This window comes from Polyodon spathula, chromosome 23 (assembly GCF_017654505.1).
Source record: "Polyodon spathula isolate WHYD16114869_AA chromosome 23, ASM1765450v1, whole genome shotgun sequence".
NCBI classification, from domain to species: Eukaryota; Metazoa; Chordata; class Actinopteri; order Acipenseriformes; family Polyodontidae; genus Polyodon; species Polyodon spathula.
In genome coordinates, this window is record NC_054556.1 from 25,987,476 (window position 1) to 26,005,821 (window position 18,346).

Below are 18,346 nucleotides of genomic sequence, written 5' to 3' on the forward strand. Positions count from 1 at the left end.
TCCCGTGATCCTGGTTAAAAGAAGAAGATTTCCCTGAGCTCTGATAGAGTGAAGACATTTCCTCCTGTCTGCATATTGAACATCACACATCTGAAGCCTTGAATGCTTTTCAGCTGTTTAGTCCCTACCAGTTTTATAACAGAGTCTCATAGTGTGGAGGGTGGCAAAGCAACACAGGAAATTCGATTCCAAGTAGCAGCGATTGGTTGGAATCGACAGAGATCCCTAAAAGTTCAGGATGCTATATCTGGAAGAGGGTGGGTCAGAGAGGGGTGGGGGTGGGGGGTTTAAAAGCTGGGCTTAATCCTCGTGGCTGTCTAGTTATTCTGTGGAGGGGAGCGGTGACCTATTCTTCAGTGGGAGTAGGGGGTCCTTCGTAAACTGCAATCATGGTAAGGAAATTCATCCATTCACTTGCTGTTTTGCTGAAGATTGAATCTGTGCATAAGCCCAGAGCTAAGATGCAAATTCCTACGAATGTACCTGGGGAATAGAGCAACTGTCACACAGACCAAGCTTCAAAGTGATCCGTTTACATCAGCATTGACCGAATCACTTCGTCATGCAGCAGCAAACCATTAGGATAGCTGGGGAGATAATAATAATAATAATAATAATAATAATAAATAATAATATACATTTCAAATGTACAACACAATGATAAATATGTAACATATAACTTCCCTAAAATAAATGTAATTCATATATTGTATAATAATGTACAGTACAGAGAGAGAGAGAGAGATTGATTATATTCACAGTATACAAGACTATAGTTACTAAAATATGAATTCAAACTTTGACTGGTTGCATATATACTTTGGGTTATATTCAGATGCATTTACCACTGTGCTAAATTAGCTTTTTAAAATTGCGTTCATTTATATATAAAAACTATTAATGTTGCTCATGTTAACACGCTTGAAATGAACGCCCTGGGATATTTATTTGAAGGTATTTTTAACGTGAAAGTCGTGTTTGTTTCTTTGAAAAAAATCAAGAGTTAAGACAGGAAAGTGCTTTGAAAACGGACCTTAGTTTAGGATTCAAGTTTTGCAGGATAACATTTCTGGCATAAATGCGCTACATTGATTTCTATTAATACACGCAGGAGAAATTACTTTCTGTTTTTTTTCTTCTCCTTCTTTTAAAGCAGTACGGCATGTTATGCATTTATTTTCATTTATAATAAATAAATAAATAAAACAAAACCAGTGGTGATATCATAGTAGTGGCGATGTCCTCCCCACCTGCTCAGTGTTTTACAGACTCACAGCTGTTGGTGGCGCGGCTGCGTCAGCTGTAATGTAAGCCGATCTAACCTCCTGCGGTAACGTGATCCTGTTAGGCAGTTTTTCCCCGATGTAGCAGATTCCACAGTCTCCAAACTATCTTAAGCACGGAGCATTAATACAAATACAAATACCTGAAATGCCGACAAGGCGCAAAAATGGAAGAGGCACAAAGCGAGCGCACAACTATCCAAGTGGCTTTCTACTGAAAACATTCTGTCATCTAAATCATTACATGCACAGGCATGCATCATCGCTTATACAAGGGGCAACATAGTATATATGCAAATACAAACACATATAATACAGTGAAAGAGATCGTTTGAAACCCCAAGCTCTCTGGTGGTGGTTTATTTGCTAAGATATCACATTTAATAATTCCGTAGCTCTGCTTGACTCGAATTGAATTAATCAGAATGCAGGTCATATTATACAGAAGTTTTGACTTGTGTTAAACTAAACCAGATATAACTCAATCAATCAATGTATTTTTATATAGCGCCTTTCATGGCAATGCCCTCCCAAAGCGCTTTATAGGAAAATAAATACATAAATACGAAGTACAATGTCATAACTACAATAAAAGCATGATTGCAAACATTACAACACGATTTACATAACAAACCAATAAAATACAAAGTACAATATCATAAGTGGAATGCTATCTCGTTTGTGTTCTTGGCTGGTATGTGTAATTTCATTCGTAAAAGCATTGGTATTAGTTATATAATTGTAGCGTTACTTGTACACTGTAATATAGATGTGTATTTGACACCCTCGAATGTAGTGTAGCGGGCAGTCCTAATATATGTGCACATATAAATATATAATACATGGAAAGGTTCCATCATATTTTCAAATATAGTTAGATTGGTGTCCTCGAGTTCTACAATATATGCAATATCTCCTCCCATCTCCCATCCCATCCCTTCTAAAAACCCTATACTATAGTATCCTATAGGATATAGTTTTGGGGTCAAGCTGTTGAACATTGTTATACATTGGAGAAATCTCTGCTGTATTCAGTTGAACTATTATGATTTTTTTTTGCAGCCGACCGCCGCACAAATAGAAGCGCTGTCGTACCTGAGCGACGAGATGGTGGCTGGTAGGTATCAGTGTTTGCACTACTACTACTACTCTACTACTACTACTACTACTACTCCTACATCTACACTACTATACTATGACACTATAGATGATGACTCACTGAGTTATGATGCTAACTACTACTACTTTTACTACTACTCTTACTATACTACTATATGATACTACTACTACTGTTTAATATAATAATAATAATAATAATAATAATAATAATAATAATAATAATAAACCAGTATTGTTCAAAATAATAACCTTAGGTAATGTATGATAAAATGATGTATTCATGTACCCATGTAATGTATTATTGTGTGTTATTTTTAATATTATTGGTTCCTCAACAACAGTCTGGAACAGTTTAATGAATGCCAAACGTATTTAATTCATAGTCGTCTATTTTAATAATCTAAACCGCATCAAGATTTAAAAACCAACTAACAAAAAAAAAAAAAAGAAAACCTCAGAAGGAAATGGTGGAGGTGTTTAGACTGGCTTCTGTTTAAAACATTAAAATTGACTCTGCAGTCTTGATAAAGGTAAGTTTCGTGAAGAGGATACTGACAGCTCTTCGCTGCTCTGTGTGATCGTAGAGTTCAAGGCTGCCTTTGACATGTTTGACACTGATGGTGGTGGAGACATCAGCACCAAGGAGTTGGGTACCGTCATGAAGATGCTGGGACAGAACCCAAGCCGAGAGGAGCTGGATGCCATCATTGAGGAGGTAGATGAGGACGGTAAGAGTCATCTCCACTCTTAGAATTGTCCTGAGAGATCTGTCTGTCTGTCTGTCCCTCTTGACACTTGTCCTGTTTGTCACCCAGGCAGCGGTTCCATCGACTTTCAAGAGTTCTTGGTCATGATGGTGCAACAGCTTAAAGAGGATCAGGCTGGCAAGAGTGAGGAAGAGTTGTCTGAATTCTTCCGCGTCTTCGACAAGTACGTGTGCATTGGTATCGCCTTGCGCAGTGTGTGTGGGAGCGAGCAATACAAGCACATAGCACTGGGTCTAAATGTACTGTAAACCAAGTCAATGGCATCGCAACAGCTGCCCTGCGTTGATGAAGCTCTGAAAGCTGTATTTGAAAGGTTTTGTTTTTTGTGCGCCTCAGGAACGGTGATGGCTACATTGACCGCGATGAGTTTGCGACAATTATCCGCAGCAGCGGGGAGACCATCTCTGACGTTGAGATCGACGAACTCATGGCCGACGGAGACAAGAACATGGACGGCAAGTTGGACTTTGACGGTAAAGACAGAGGGCAGCTTTCTTACTTTACCAATTTCTCCTGGCTCTAAGTCTCTTTTGATACAATGCGCAAATGTTTTGAATAACCTACCATCGTGCCCTTTAGTGGAATTTTATTATTTTAACAGTAGAGAGTATTTCTGAAGGATTTTTATGTTGTTGTTGGGTTTTTTTGGAGGGGGGAATTATTATTTTTTTTCCCCTGCAGGATCTCCATAGACTTTTGATCTGCTAAATATTATTTTTGCAACTTTCACACCTATTAAAGAGTTGACATTTGTAGCAGCTTTGCAAAGTGAAATCTCCCTCTTTGTCTTTCAGAGTTTCTCAAGATGATGGAAGGTGTGCAGTAAAAATTAACATTCCTCTTCGCATTGACTCTCCCGTGACCCCTTTCCTAAGTGTACTGCTTCTGAACAATCTCACCACATCCCATAGTCTGACTTTGCATCTTAACAATGTCTTCAATAAGCTCCACAGAGGGAGCTGCCCCTTTCTTAGCTGCAGTTAGCTGATAGGCTGCCATCCTATGCCAATCTTTATACAGCTGACCCCCCTCCATAGATGCAGCGTGGAGGCACTACTAGGTTAAAAAATGCAGCCTCTGCTTTTCAACAGCCTGGGATGCTCAAGGGCCGCAACACAAGACCACACCGCGCTCTAGACTAAAGCACTGTAGATGCTTCAATAAACTTCTGTGGATTTCTCCCGTCTTTTTTTGTGTCATTCCATTGAAACCCCGGCTTATCCCAATGGATCTTTTCTTGCAACTGTGCTCTTGCATTTAGTACAAGCCTTGGGCGGTGTACTGTATCTGCAACATAGCGGACCGAAGCACTTCCATGGCGTGCGTTGATAGATTCAGAGGCAGTTTGGAATTCATTAACAGCAACAGTCAAGTTACATGAATATCAAACTTGATTTAATTCCAGCAAACGATCTGACATGTTCCCATAGGACATAGACGCGGTGTATATATATGTAGGAGTACAGATTTCATTCTGCATTAACACGATTATTGCCTGGACTCTCCTTCCCACAGCACACATTCTTCAGTTTCGCCTCTACGGGGCAGTATTTCCTACATGTACATTTTCACTTTCCCTTATTGACCACTAGAGGACACTGTTAACACAGCTTTGAAACCGAGGGCGCCAGTCACCAAGGGGGGGTTTCATTATACTGGTTTAAAATGACAAATCCCAACACTGAATTTAATTCCAAGGATTATGATACCAACATAAACATTCAGACTAGGGACCAGGATGTTGTTCTGCCTTCCTTGTGTCTTCCTCATGAGAACTTCAAGATCACTTGTGTGACACTGTGCTTGTAAACTGTTTCAAGGTAAGCAGCTGACTCAGAGTGCTGGCCAATGTACTTTTTCACACACACACACACACACACACACACACACACACACACACACACACGCACACACAGACACATAAAAATAATAATTACGATTGAAATTCCAACTGTAATAAAAAAAAAAGGCACAATAAAAATATAAAATTAATGATACAATAGTTGTGAAAAAATGACTAGCATTAACAACCTTCACCACTAGAGGTCAATCCACTAACCTCAAAGCTGCTCGCTTCTTAGAGGTAGAGATTTAGTAGGGGTTTGGGGGTAATGGAAAGTCGGTAAGATGTGAGAGAGGGTTAAGAGATGAACTACCCTGGGCAGCCCAGGCTGTCAATACCAGGAAGACTTTCTCAGTCTGCTGTATCCCATTCACTGTGTATAACAATAATAAACCCCTGCTTGGGTTGTAATCAAGCACAGAAGCACACTATGCAAATCAGGGCAGTCATTTAAATCAAAGGCTTGACTAGACTGGAAGCTGCTTGAAAAATACTAAGCCTTCCACCCACTGACAGGTCTAAGAAACAGCCCACCAAGACATCTCAAGGGGGCTTGTTCTGTTACTGAACTGAAACAAGCCAGCAGCCATATCGAGGTGAAATTAGAAAACTTCTGTTTGTGTTTGTCGTATTCGGAGAGCAAGGAAACCACTGTTTAATTGAGGCAATTCGTTAGTATGCCAAAACATGCACATTTCTTTTAACTTCTTCTGGGTTTATCTCTTACTGTACCTCACACGTAAGAGTAGATGGAGTCATGTTTGTAGTTGAATAAGTTGGTCTTGTCGCACTTCATAATCACTTCACAATTTGACTGTGTAACGAGTGTCTTATGATTCAGGAGTGGTATCTTATTATTAATCATGTTTTTGAAGAGCCACTAAAGAGAACATCAGCACCCCCTTGTAGAAATAACCTCCATCTCTCTCCGGCCGCTCCAGCCAACCTCCCCTGGTCACATTAGCAGCTGATAAAACACTCAGCGCTGCAGCCCAGACATCAAAGGGCTTTCAGACAGATTAATGACTCTGGGTTTGCAGGAGTGACCCTCCAAAACAAGGGGACAGGCTGGATTAGTAACACGGCCCGTGTGAGTCGCTCTCTCTCTCTCTCTCTCTCTCTCCCTCTCTCTCTCTCTCTCTCTCTCCTCTCTGTCTCTCTGTCTCTCTCTCCCATCTATCTCCTCTCTCTGTCTCTCTCTCTCCCTCTCTTCTCTCTCTCTCTTGCTCCCCCTTTTTTCTTTCTTTATATCTGTCCTCCCCCATTCTCTCACTCCATCCTTCATCTCTTTCTCTCTAGTGGGGGGATTAGGAGTTGATGAACTGTTATTTTGTTATTTTCTGCTTTTCCTTTCTTCCTTCTTTAAGTTAAATCAAATCCAGAAAAGTCTCAGTCTCTCCAAACCTCTTTCTCTCTCTCTGTGTCCTCCCTCCTCCTCACACCAACAGATAAGAGAGAGCTGGTTGGATGAGTGCTTAAAGCGAGTGGCAGACAGGGGTTCCGGGGAGCTTATCAGACAGCAGCAGACCTGGGTTCAGTGTCACTTCTGGTAGAACTTGCTCTGGGATCCAGGTGGGTCTTTCAGCTCTGGAAGGCTGGGGTTCAATTTGGTTTTAACCTAATTTGACTTTATCAACTAAACTACCACACAATCTGATGTAATTTCGCATTCATTTGGAGCAACGTATAGTTTGTTGGGTTCTTGAAGTTCTTACAGCACGTATGGCTGAGTCAAGACTGCGCCACCAGCCCAGCCACACCCACTTACAATAGAGCCCCCCTTTACTGAAAAGAACCACACCCATTAGTGTGATAACCACTCCCCTTATGATATTAACCACGCTGGCCCCTCCCCTTGGGTAATGAACCCCTTTTCTGTTTAAAGTTGAACCTTTGTTGTTTTTGACTTGTCCAGCACCCAGTTCTAGCCCTGGGCTCCAAACATTTAAAAACAGGAGATCTGAGTTTTCCTCTGTAATCCTCTGTTCCCTTGCTGTATATATATATATATAACAGAGGAAATGCTGCTGGCAGAAGGTTCTTTGCTTGGCTACATGTACGTCTGGGGAGGTCCAGAGCTTGTGGAATAGGTTTCAGAACCAAAAACACATGTTTTATATGGAAGCTGGGAGTCGAAGAATATCTGTTATTCACAGCTTTTTAGACTCTAAGCAAAAGCAGGGGTTGGGTTTTAATTTAATCATGCTGCCAGCTGAGTAAGAAAGTATATCTGGAAAAAGACATCCAAGGGATGGTTAATCCAGTGGTCAAAACCAGGTCCACACTGCCTCCCAGTCCCTGAGCGCTAAGCACTACACCACACTGCCTCCTAGTCCCTGACACTAAATACTACTCCACACTGCCTCCCAGTCCCTGAGCGCTAAGCACTACTCCACACTGCCTCCCAGTCCCTGAGCGCTAAGCACTACACCACAATGCCTCCCAGTCCCTGAGTGCTAAGCACTACTCCACACTGCCTCCCAGTCCCTGAGCACTAAGAACTACACCACACTGCCTCCCAGTCCCTGAGCGCTAAGCACTACACCACACTGCCTCCCAGTCCCTGAGCACTAAGCACTACTCCACACTGCCTCCCAGTCCCTGAGCGCTAAGCACTACTCCACACTGCCTCCCAGTCCCTGAGCGCTAAGCACTACTCCACACTGCCTCCCAGTCCCTGAGCGCTAAGCACTACACCACACTGCCTCCCAGTCCCTGAGCGCTAAGCACTACTCCACACTGCCTCCCAGTCCCTGAGCGCTAAGCACTACTCCACACTGCCTCCCAGTCCCTGAGCGCTAAGCACTACTCCACACTGCCTCCCAGTCCCTGAGCGCTAAGCACTACTCCACACTGCCTCCCAGTCCCTGAGCGCTAAACACTACACCACACTGCCTCCCAGTCCCTGAGCGCTAAGCACTACACCACACTGCCTCCCAGTCCCTGAGCGCTAAGCACTACTCCACACTGCCTCCCAGTCCCTGAGCGCTAAGCACTACTCCACACTGCCTCCCAGTCCCTGAGCGCTAAGCACTACTCCACACTGCCTCCCAGTCCCTGAGCGCTAAGCACTACTCCACACTGCCTCCCAGTCCCTGAGCGCTAAGCACTACTCCACACTGCCTCCCAGTCCCTGAGCGCTAAGCACTACACCACACTGCCTCCCAGTCCCTGAGCGCTAAGCACTACTCCACACTGCCTCCCAGTCCCTGAGCGCTAAGCACTACTCTACACTGTCTCCCAGTCCCTGAGCGCTATGCACTACACCACACTGCCTCCCAGTCCCTGAGCGCTAAGCACTACTCCACACTGTCTCCCAGTCCCTGAGCGCTAAGCACTACACCACACTGCCTCCCAGTCCCTGAGCGCTAAGCACTACTCCACACTGCCTCCCAGTCCCTGAGCGCTAAGCACTACACCACACTGCCTCCCAGTCCCTGAGCGCTAAGCACTACTCCACACTGCCTCCCAGTCCCTGAGCGCTAAACACTACACCACACTGCCTCCCAGTCCCTGAGCGCTAAGCACTACACCACACTGCCTCCCAGTCCCTGAGCGCTAAGCACTACACCACACTGCCTCCCAGTCCCTGAGCGCTAAGCACTACACTGCCTCCCACACTGCCTCCCAGTCCCTGAGCACTAAGCACTAGACCACACTGCCTCCCAGTCCCTCACTACACCACACTGCCTCCCAGTCCCACTACCACTACACACTGCCTCCCAGTCCCTGAGCGCTAACACACTAGTCTCTCGGCCACACTGCCTCCCAGTCCCTGAGCGCTAAGCACTACTCCACACTGCCTCCCAGTCCCTGAGCACTAAGCACTAGAGCACACTGCCTCCCAGCCTGAGGATCCAATGAACGCCCCTGGGATCCTGAGGGTAAAACAACCCCTCCCTCTCCAACGCATTAATGGGAATTAGCTTTGTTTACAAAGCTGTGGATAGTTAAAGATCCGTAGCTCTCACTTGAAAGAGAGGAACAAACCTATCAAGCTGTGTGCATCCAAATCAGGACTGGGTATCACCAGGCAAAAAAATAATAATTCAACGGCAGAAAATAACTTTAATTGTATTTCATTATTGTAACAAGGAAAGTGTTATCTAAAATTCTAATACACTGTAGTTATAGTTTAAAATCCTCAACATCACAAGAGATTAAGAGGACGGAGGTTAGGGGTAAACTAGTGAGCAAGCGCTCTGCACACAAGCTCCACTGTACAGAGCCGCTTGTGCAAGAGCAGTTGTGTGCAGCTTTTAACCTCGTTTCAGCTGCAGGATCAGAGCATACAGCCGGAGAGAATTGCACAGCATTGCACATACATATAGTCAGGTCTGTGGCTTTATGCACGGCTAACTGCTGCTTGCTTTTCAGCGTGAGAGGTCGGGATATTGACCTGCACTGTGAGGTATCACTTACAGGACTGGCATGTGCATTATACTCAAAAACGTCTCTGTTTAGTTTAGTCGAAATAAACGTTTCGAAAATCCATACTACAAACTAGCATTAAGCAATGACAGGTCTGTATCACTGGTCGCAGTTATATACATTTTTAATTGTTGTATGTAGAATTGCACACTGAATAAATGGCAACGGTCATTATTAAACAACCTATATTTGTACTCGCAAATATCAGCTGTGTATGTGGTGGGCTTTTTTTTTTTTTTTAAATATGTGAAACTACATAATCCACAATGCATCGGAGCGGTTTTCCTGTCACGTGAATATTCACAGTCTAACGTGGTGTAAATTGCCTTGCTGTATGCTGATGCTGTCGGTGTCAACGTTTTAAAATGGTAATTTTTTTCATCTCAATTTAGAAAAGGAGGCTGTATAAGAAAAAGGTAGGCGCAGTTCAGTAATAAAGCTTCAAACTGTAAAACAACCTCCAATGCAATCGCTAATGATATTTAAGTATGTATCTAATTTAAAATATAATTTATATTTGCACCTTAACAGAAAAGTGTGTTATGTACGGCTGTACTGTTGTGAACGTGAAATAAAGTGTAATGTCCAATTGAAAGTAATAAACAAACCATGAATTAATATACTCGTATTATTGCTATTGAGAAAGCCCCAGCCCTTGTTTGAAGGGGGCGGTTTAGTTACTTCATCCGTTTACACGTTTACAAAAAACTGTAAACGTGACAGCGTTATCCAGGACATGGTTGAGGCATTCTGTAGGCTTTTGCTAGAAGCTTTGGTAAATACATTTTCATACACACACACACACACACACAGAGAGAGAGAGAGTCTGTTTCTTGGTTAAAGCATTGCTCTGAACCTGTGGTAACCAGATCTCTTTCCTGTGCTTTCCGCTGGGCAGATTCGCTTAGCATTGACGTTCACATCAAAAGTTCCATTAGATTGTGGACTTGCTGCCTTGTTAGGAGCAGTGCGGTTTTCTCATTGATTCTCCCCGAAACCTTAGCTAAAAATCATTTCATTTCACTTCATTAAGGCTGTCGAGGGACAACTGGAAAGGGGCTTTTTAAAGAAAAAAACCTGTTTATTAATGCACTTCATTCCTTCTTTTATCCAGAATGCTTTTCAATTTTCCGATTTGCCCAAAGACCTGTCTTTTTGTCTTCCATTTGCCTGTGCTACATTTCCAGCAATTTAGAAATTGCATTAGAGTTTATGAGATTACCGCTACCTCGCCATTGAATGTTTTCCCATTATGATTCTTGTTAGGCTCCAGAGTGCTATTTCTGTTGGCAAACTGGTGCTAACATCCCTCACCTCTCTAGAGATCCAGCTAGCTCAATATTTCATTTTTAAAATTATTTTTTCAAACGTCCTGTTTGCTAACCAGCATAGCCGTAGGAAAGGAATTCTTAAAACATTTTGACTGAAGAAGAAAAGCCTTCTGTAAAAAAGGTCATCATTGTTTGCAATTCATGGAATCTGTCTGTCAGTCCCTGTGCTCTAACCACTATTCAGCACAACTACCTAGTCGCTCGGCTCTAACCGCTCTGCCTCCTAGTCCCTCGGGTACAATCCCCAAAGTACACTGCTTCCCAGTTCCTCAGCTCAAACTGCTAGGCCACACTGCCTTCAAATTTCTCAATTGTAGGGCACTCAGGCTCCCAGTCCATAAGCTACGATATTTGGGCTACCGGGACTGTTGACTTTGCTTTGAAGGCAATAATGTGCATTAGCTTTTATTTAGCTGAAACATTGAATGAGCCCACTCTCCAGCAGCCCCACAGCGTTACATGGCTCCATCTGCCACTGATTGTGCAGGGAATGAAATCCAATTAAAACAACACAAACTTCATTCGGACTGAAACCCAATCAATTTTAAACTCATTTTTCAAGAGAGCCCAGCTTTAATTGCAGACAGCGGGCTGTGCCGGGCACTGAGTGGAGTGCACTTTTCTTCTCTAATTGGAAAGGAATTGCCTTATTTGTGTTGGCAGCCTCTCGCAGAGCCAGACGAGTCACTGTGCGTCTGCCGCGACCCGGCAATAGAAACCTGAAGCCGCCTCGCTGGCCTCGGAGGTAATAAACTCGCATTAAACTGTTGAAACCGCGGCAGCCAGGCAGTTAACATGTTTAAGGTTATGATAATATTTTTGCATTGCAGACAGCAGGAGAGGGTTTTGTTTTTACCTCTCTGCTACCTCTTGTTTGAAAGAAGCTTTCATTTGGGTTGATAAGCTGTAGTGTTTGCTCTGGGCTCTCGACTGCTAGACATCACTGCATTCTGCACAGCCTCCTGAATTCGTATTGGACCAGTATGTTTCAAAAGAAAAGTCCAGATTTGCAATTGAGGTTGATCTCTGAGTTTTCACGTATGCCGTGTCTGTTTGGTTGTATGTGTTGCTTTTACGTTGTGATATCTTGAGAACCTAATAAATCACAGACAGGCAGTAATATCCATATTTAAGTATTCAAAAATGACAGCTAATTGCATAGATATATATATATATATATATATATATATATATATATATATATATATATATATATATATATATAGATTCCTGCATAAAGTTAACATGCATCAGACTGTTTCATTTTGGAAGTCTTTCCTTAAGTTTTGCAGGTTGAAGTGATCGGTCCTGTTTGTTTTTTTTAGCAGTTCCAGTAATTTGGCTGAAACGCAATGCTTATTATTAAATGAGTTGCTAGCTTGAATAATGCAACGCTGATTCTCATCTGCATCCCTTTTCCGTGAGCATTTAGAAATGTGACCAGCTAAAGTGCGGTTCACATTTTATTACCCTTGACTCTTCAACATGGATCATATTCAGCGTGTTCTACTGCTTTTTAGAATACATGTACCCTGCTCACCATGTGGCATCTGAACTCGGCAAGGAAGAGGTCGATCAAATAGTTTAGGTTAAATGAAAGCACTGCTGCGTATTATATACTTTACTGCAGTTGTAAATTGCGAACCTATTTCACAAAACATACAGTATTTCATTTCAAAACCACACACCTACTCTCCCGATATTCAGACGTGTAGTAATGCCTACTGTTGTTAGGAATTCACTCAATTATTATTGAACGGAAACTCAATACAAAACCAATGCCTTCACTGCATCAACCAAACTTGTAAGCTAGGTCAGGTCATTTTTCTTCCGTACATTTTCACATGGAAAATCTATTAGCAGTCTCCCTGCTTATCCTGTGCGTTGAATTTGCTTTGCAGTCATCTCACTGTACCTTTGCCACGGAATACCACGGTCAGTTTTTTATAAGGGCTCCTATACTCATGGTATCAGAGTTTCAGGGGTTGAGTTCCTCTTTTGCAAACAGTCCTTAAATGTTTGTTGTTGTCGTTCGAGGTCCAGGAAAATACAACGTTTCGACATGCCTGATAGACTGGAAAGCACACAGGGGCCTGGCTTCTCAGAGCCAGTTCCACCCGATCAGGGAGTCTGAAACAGAAAGGGAAGCTGACAGCAGTCTGCCAGAGGGCTAGTCAGTCCAGTAGCAGTAGTAGTCAATCTAGCAGCATGTGCAGGATAGATATAAAATCTCCTGAGCTTGCACTACACATGTCATCTCTAACAGGTGCAACAGGTAAAGGTAGACTGGAACACCAGGTGGTGTTATGTCCTATGTATTACAGATAAGCAATGCAGTGTAATAACATCAAAAGCATAGCAAGTTTTATAAAGCACAGTGCAATCATGGTAAAGCATTGCTAAGTATTGTAAAGACCAGTGCTTACCTGTGCTTTACCACGGCAAATGCATAGTATAAAAATGGGGAAACTGCTTGTGTGCAAAGAGAGGGGCCAGGTACATATTGTATCAGGAATCCCAGATTGACTTTGTGACCTCACCAATTATTGCTTGATTGTTTTGCCTGTGGACGTGATGCGTATAACAGCAATGGAAATGGGAAATGTTTTTAAAAGGGATTTTAAAGTGTTTGCCTTAAACAAAAACAACAAAAAAAACCCCACCTATACCTCCCTGCTCTATAAAATACACTCTCCCGCAGCTGTTTGCCTGCATTTGCTCTTCCTTGTGGAAGGAGTCTGCAGCTGCTTGAGTCAAGGCTTGTGTGAGGAGCTTTATTTCAGGGAAGAGGATACTGTACAAGAAAGAATAACCAGCCATAAATTGTACATTTTAAAAAGGAAGAAGGAGTTAAGCTCCTGCCCTGTTGCACAATATTTTTTTAAGAGAGAAAAAAAAAAAGCTCTTCGGTTTGACAAATGATGTAATAAACAGGGAAGGAGATTACAGCCGGTGTGCCCAAGGGAGAGGAAGCAGGGCAGGGCATATTTTTTAAAGGCTGTCAATAAATATGTAGTGTTGAGTTGAGACCCAAGCCGGAGCAGCAGTGAGCAGAAAGGCTTTTCCTGAGTTTGCATGCCCTGACAGAGGCCTGGAGAGAAGGGCATGTGCAGGAATGGGATCGAATCTCACCAGAATAAACCTGAGTAAAAAATATACTGCAGAATGCTTGCAGCGTTCCTGGAATAATCCGCAGCATTGGTAATTGTTTTTATACAGCGCTTTATAAGGATCTAAACCATGGTTACACCAACTCATTTTTCTAAAAGAGAAATCACATGAAACACCCTACAGTGTGGGAGTGCTGGTCAGGTGTTTTTATCACACGATCAGTCAAGAAATGTTAACAGACCGAGATGTTTTTATTTCCATTTGACCCAAAAAAAAATGTGTCAATAGTTCAGCAAGCATTTCTTGTCAGTACTAGTCATAGCGTCTAGTTTCACTGGGGTATTGATATAGGCTGTTGAGGAGAGGATATAGATATACAGTGCACACTTCAAAGTCATCTCATTTTGACCCCCCCCCCCTTGAATCTCAGGGGGCTGTACAAACCTGTCTCTCTTCTGGTTTCTCTAATTATCCCCTGTGGGGGCTGGAGTGATGGGTAGAGATGACCTCCAGCCTTCATTTCAGTTGTCTGTCATGAAAACTCCTTCCCTTGTAAAGGTCTGTTGAGGTAATGTCAGAAATAGTGAGAGAAATTATTATTATTTATTATTATTATTATTATTTATTATTATTATTATTATTTTCAGTAGTAGTAGTACTAGTCATAGTAGCAGTCATCCATATTATTATTATTATTATTATTATTATTATTATTATTATTATTATAAACTAGCAGGGATTGAAAAGCTGCAATAGGATGCTTAGTGGAAGCCTGACTGCACTTTGAGTTTGATTATGCTGATTACGAGTGTTGTAATTGGTTGATCTGCTGACAGTAGTCGCAATGCTTTGTTCTTGGAAGTGCTGGTGATAGTGGGATCCAGTTTAGTGTAAGTCATAAAGTCTGACATTCATGTGCCTCATCTATTGCTAAAGAGTGCAACAGGAGTGTAGGCCAGTGTTATGAATATCAGACAGTTCTTTGAATAACACAGGTGAATAGGTAGCTATGTTGCAAAACAGGTGGCAACCCCCAAAGGTGGGTATTTCTGTGTTACCTGCATATAGTTTGAGTAGATGGACAGTTCACCACCCGCATCTCACTAGTCAAAGTCTAACCTAGATGTGACCTTGGCTGCAGATGACCCCCCCCTCCTCACCTGCCCAAACTGAAAATCACAGAAATGAGTGAGGAATCGAGGAATCAAGGAGGAAGAACAATCTGAAACCAGTTAAAGCCTGCCAGAGGTAATAAAAGCTCCAAGCACAGAGGACACATAGCAGGCTGCTCTGATTTCTGTCAGGGCTAACTGTAATGATTGGGAGGAATTCAGCAGGGGGAGTCGCTTTGCTGCTGTGATGAGGCTGTGGCTGAGCTGGGGGGTCCGTGGCTAGAAGAAACCATGCTTCCCATGGGTTCAAACCTGCTTATGAAATCAATCTGATCTGCAGCAGCCCAGCAGTGACCTGCTGTCTACCTGCTCTGTCGGCTAGCATACAGTAGCTGCAGTGATAAGGGATAATCCTGCCAGCACTCCAGCACGATGTATATGGGCTCTGAGCATCACCCAGGACTTAATAGAGAGCACATGGTGGAGACCGCAGTGGCCTGATCACCAGACTCACCGGGTAACCAACTGATGCAAAGAAGACCAATGATTGGGCAATTGCCAACTTGCTCGTCTTCATGTGCAGGCATCAGTTTGTAGATGCGCCCCAACCCCCCCCCCTCCCAGATTTCCTTGGTCACAGGCCATCTCTCCAAGGCCAGGATTTAAGCTGCTATTCCCCCATCTCACTGGAATGTGCTCCCTAAGGAGGCAGAGGTGCTGATAACCTTCTCGGTACAAAGAAATACTCAAGACATTCCTGTTTAACCAAGCATTGCGTGCCCTGTTGCAACCTTAGGCTACTTCGGTAAACATTGTCACTTGAGGTGTTCTATTATCTCACAAGCAATATGCACAGTCTTTAGATGTTCTTTACAAACAGGGTTATTTCTATTTAAAATACATTTTGCAAAGTAACATATTTGCATGTTCTTAGTGACTCCATGGACTTTTCGGTATGGTTAATCATTTTGGTTGCGGGTACTGGCACTGGTCACATCAATCCTAGGCTCACCTACCCTCTCATATCTTTTGAATTGACCACATAGGCAGCCCTTCCCGAAATGGAGGAAACAAAAGTTACTGGTACCCCAACAGTCTTCAAAAATGTATTCCAGTGCCAGTAGTCTTCAATCATTACTGTACTAATTGAGAACACTCATCTTCCTATAGGTCACGATCAGTTAGCTAGGCACTCCCTGGAAGATTGCTGCAGAACTCTGTAGCAACTGGAAGAAAATCAGTAATAAAGACTAGTGTAGTTAAACACTATCATTTTACTCGCTGTCAGACAGTGATCTGCCATTGCCCTACGGTGGCAGAGCCTGACTTCAGTGCCTGGAAGCTGCGTGGAGACTAGTGGCAGGTTTAAAGTTTCCAGCAGAAGGCACGGAAGCCCTCAGTTTGAGTTTGAGAGCTGAGAAGTGGCAGGCTGTACCGGGAGCCTGGCTGCTGTGTGAAATGGAGCTACCAAACAGGCATCACAGAGAATTACCATCAAAGAGTCGACGTCTTGCACAAAATGTGCTCCACTCTTAAGTTTCTTGTTAGCAGCGCTGCTTCCAACACTTTGCTGGCTTCTTAGTCCAAAATGTTTCACGTTAATGCCGAGGACTTTTTATTTTTTGGTTGGGTGATTTTGAAATTAATTGTCTTCACAGCCGAGTAAAGTGCAAAGGGGGGAGGCTCTAGGGTGTAGCACAGGGTCTGTACAGTATTGGGGGAATGAATAATTTGGACATTCAGTTTAACCTTCACCAGAGGGTGTCCTGCTCAGGTTTTTTGCCTTTTTAAGGAAAAAAGTCAAGATAATATTGCACAGCTCTCCAGTGCTGTCTTTCTCATACTGTACAAGATTTCTGTACCCACCTGTGCTGCCCCAGAGAGTCCACAGTCACCCAAACCAGCCTGGTGTCCGCACTGCAGATAGACCTTTCACAGCCCCTAATGTATCACCACACCTGACTAAGCTGGCGAAATTCCTCCCGTTCCTTTTCCCAGACACCAACTTTGTAATGGCACCACCTATCCTGTGATACTGTACCTTTATAGACTGAAGGCTTCAGTCCCCTGTGCTGTCAGCACCTCTCACCTCACAGGCTCTCAATCCCCTCCTCAGTATTTGAAGGAGTGAAGGGTGAGATTGATTCCGTGGGAGAGGTGTCTGTAGTGAACTCCCCGGGCCTCTGCTTGCGGTTCTCTGCCAGGGACTCCGCCGTGTCCCTGTCATTTAATAACCCATTTGTTATTGAAAAACAAACAACCAGAAAGTACAAGAAATACCACTCAAGAGTCCAGTCAAAACACCCAGGCGAGCACTCGCAAGCACTCGGCAAATCAGTAACAGATGTTACTGGGGACCAGGCCGCTTAACTGTTTCATCTCCCTCCCTTCTTACTGGAAGCGCTGGGTTGTGGCACAGGTTAGATCCGCTTGTTGTGCTGGTTTTCAACTGGTCATGCTGGTTTAAATAAAATATTTCAAACATGTACAGTCTAGAGAGTTTTTACAGACTAAGAAAAGAAATCCTATTGAAGTGTCTTCCAGTTTTCAGTGTTTAACAAGTGAACATCTCAGCCACTGCACAGCAATCAGCAGGTCTCTTCACTGTGCGAGTGGCTGTGTGATTAACCCTAACTTTGCTGCTGACATGGCTGGAAGATAATGGAGACGATGCCTGTATTTAAAAAGTGAGCATCTGCATTTTTCTATTGACCGTTCAGTGTACTGCACATGCTCAGTCTTGTTAATCAGTCTAACTGCACTGGAGACATTAAGCCACTAAGATTTAGCTCTGGTGCAAAGTTTGCAATACTTTTTTAAATTAAGTGAAAAGGTTACGCATTCACATACCTTCCAAGGGTTACTCAGAACTCCAGAAGAAGCTTACTGTGTTCATTCTTGGGTATGTTTTATGGGGCTGGATTTTATTGTACACATGACTGCTGTTTTATAGCATTTCACATTTGGTTTGCTCTGCACATATAAACAAAAAATAAATAAATGAATGGCTGTGATGCTGTGTATAGCACTTTTCTTTCTTTGGAGTCCCCCCCCCCCCCCCCCCCCAAGAATAATTTACGCAGCTACCTTTGAACCTTGGGCCTCATTTCCAGCGAGTAAATTGTAATTGTAAAATCCTAAATCTCACTTTTACTTGGTGTCAAGCTACCAGGCAAAGCGTAATGTAAATTCCTGGGACAGCTGCTGCCCTTTTGTCTTGGTCTGCCAGCCTGCTGCGCTGAGCTGTACTGCAGGGTCCTGGATAGTGGTCTGTGTGATGCTCTCTTATAAAACACCCTGCTCATGTTGTCACAATCTCCATCAATGGGGTCGAAACTGGTTAAGCAGA

General features: G+C 43.2%; 1 protein-coding gene across 1 annotated transcript; it reads left to right on the forward strand.

Moving 5' to 3' along the window:
* Positions 1–287: 287 nt before the first annotated feature.
* On the forward strand, positions 288–4,348 carry LOC121297730 (troponin C, skeletal muscle-like). Its single transcript, XM_041224187.1, has 6 exons — positions 288–392; positions 2,346–2,400; positions 2,987–3,130; positions 3,218–3,332; positions 3,506–3,642; positions 3,964–4,348. The coding sequence occupies exons 1-6, from the start codon at positions 390–392 to the stop codon at positions 3,993–3,995; spliced, it is 486 nt and encodes a 161-aa protein (XP_041080121.1). The 5' UTR covers positions 288–389; the 3' UTR covers positions 3,996–4,348.
* The last annotated feature ends 13,998 nt before the right edge of the window (positions 4,349–18,346 follow it).

Excerpts from the sequence above, each read along its gene's own strand:
- LOC121297730 (XM_041224187.1), top strand. Across the intron at positions 3,131-3,217 it reads TGAGGAGGTAGATGAGGACG|GCAGCGGTTCCATCGACTTT; the intron begins GTAAGAGTCATC and ends TTTGTCACCCAG. Across the intron at positions 3,643-3,963 it reads CGGCAAGTTGGACTTTGACG|AGTTTCTCAAGATGATGGAA; the intron begins GTAAAGACAGAG and ends TTTGTCTTTCAG.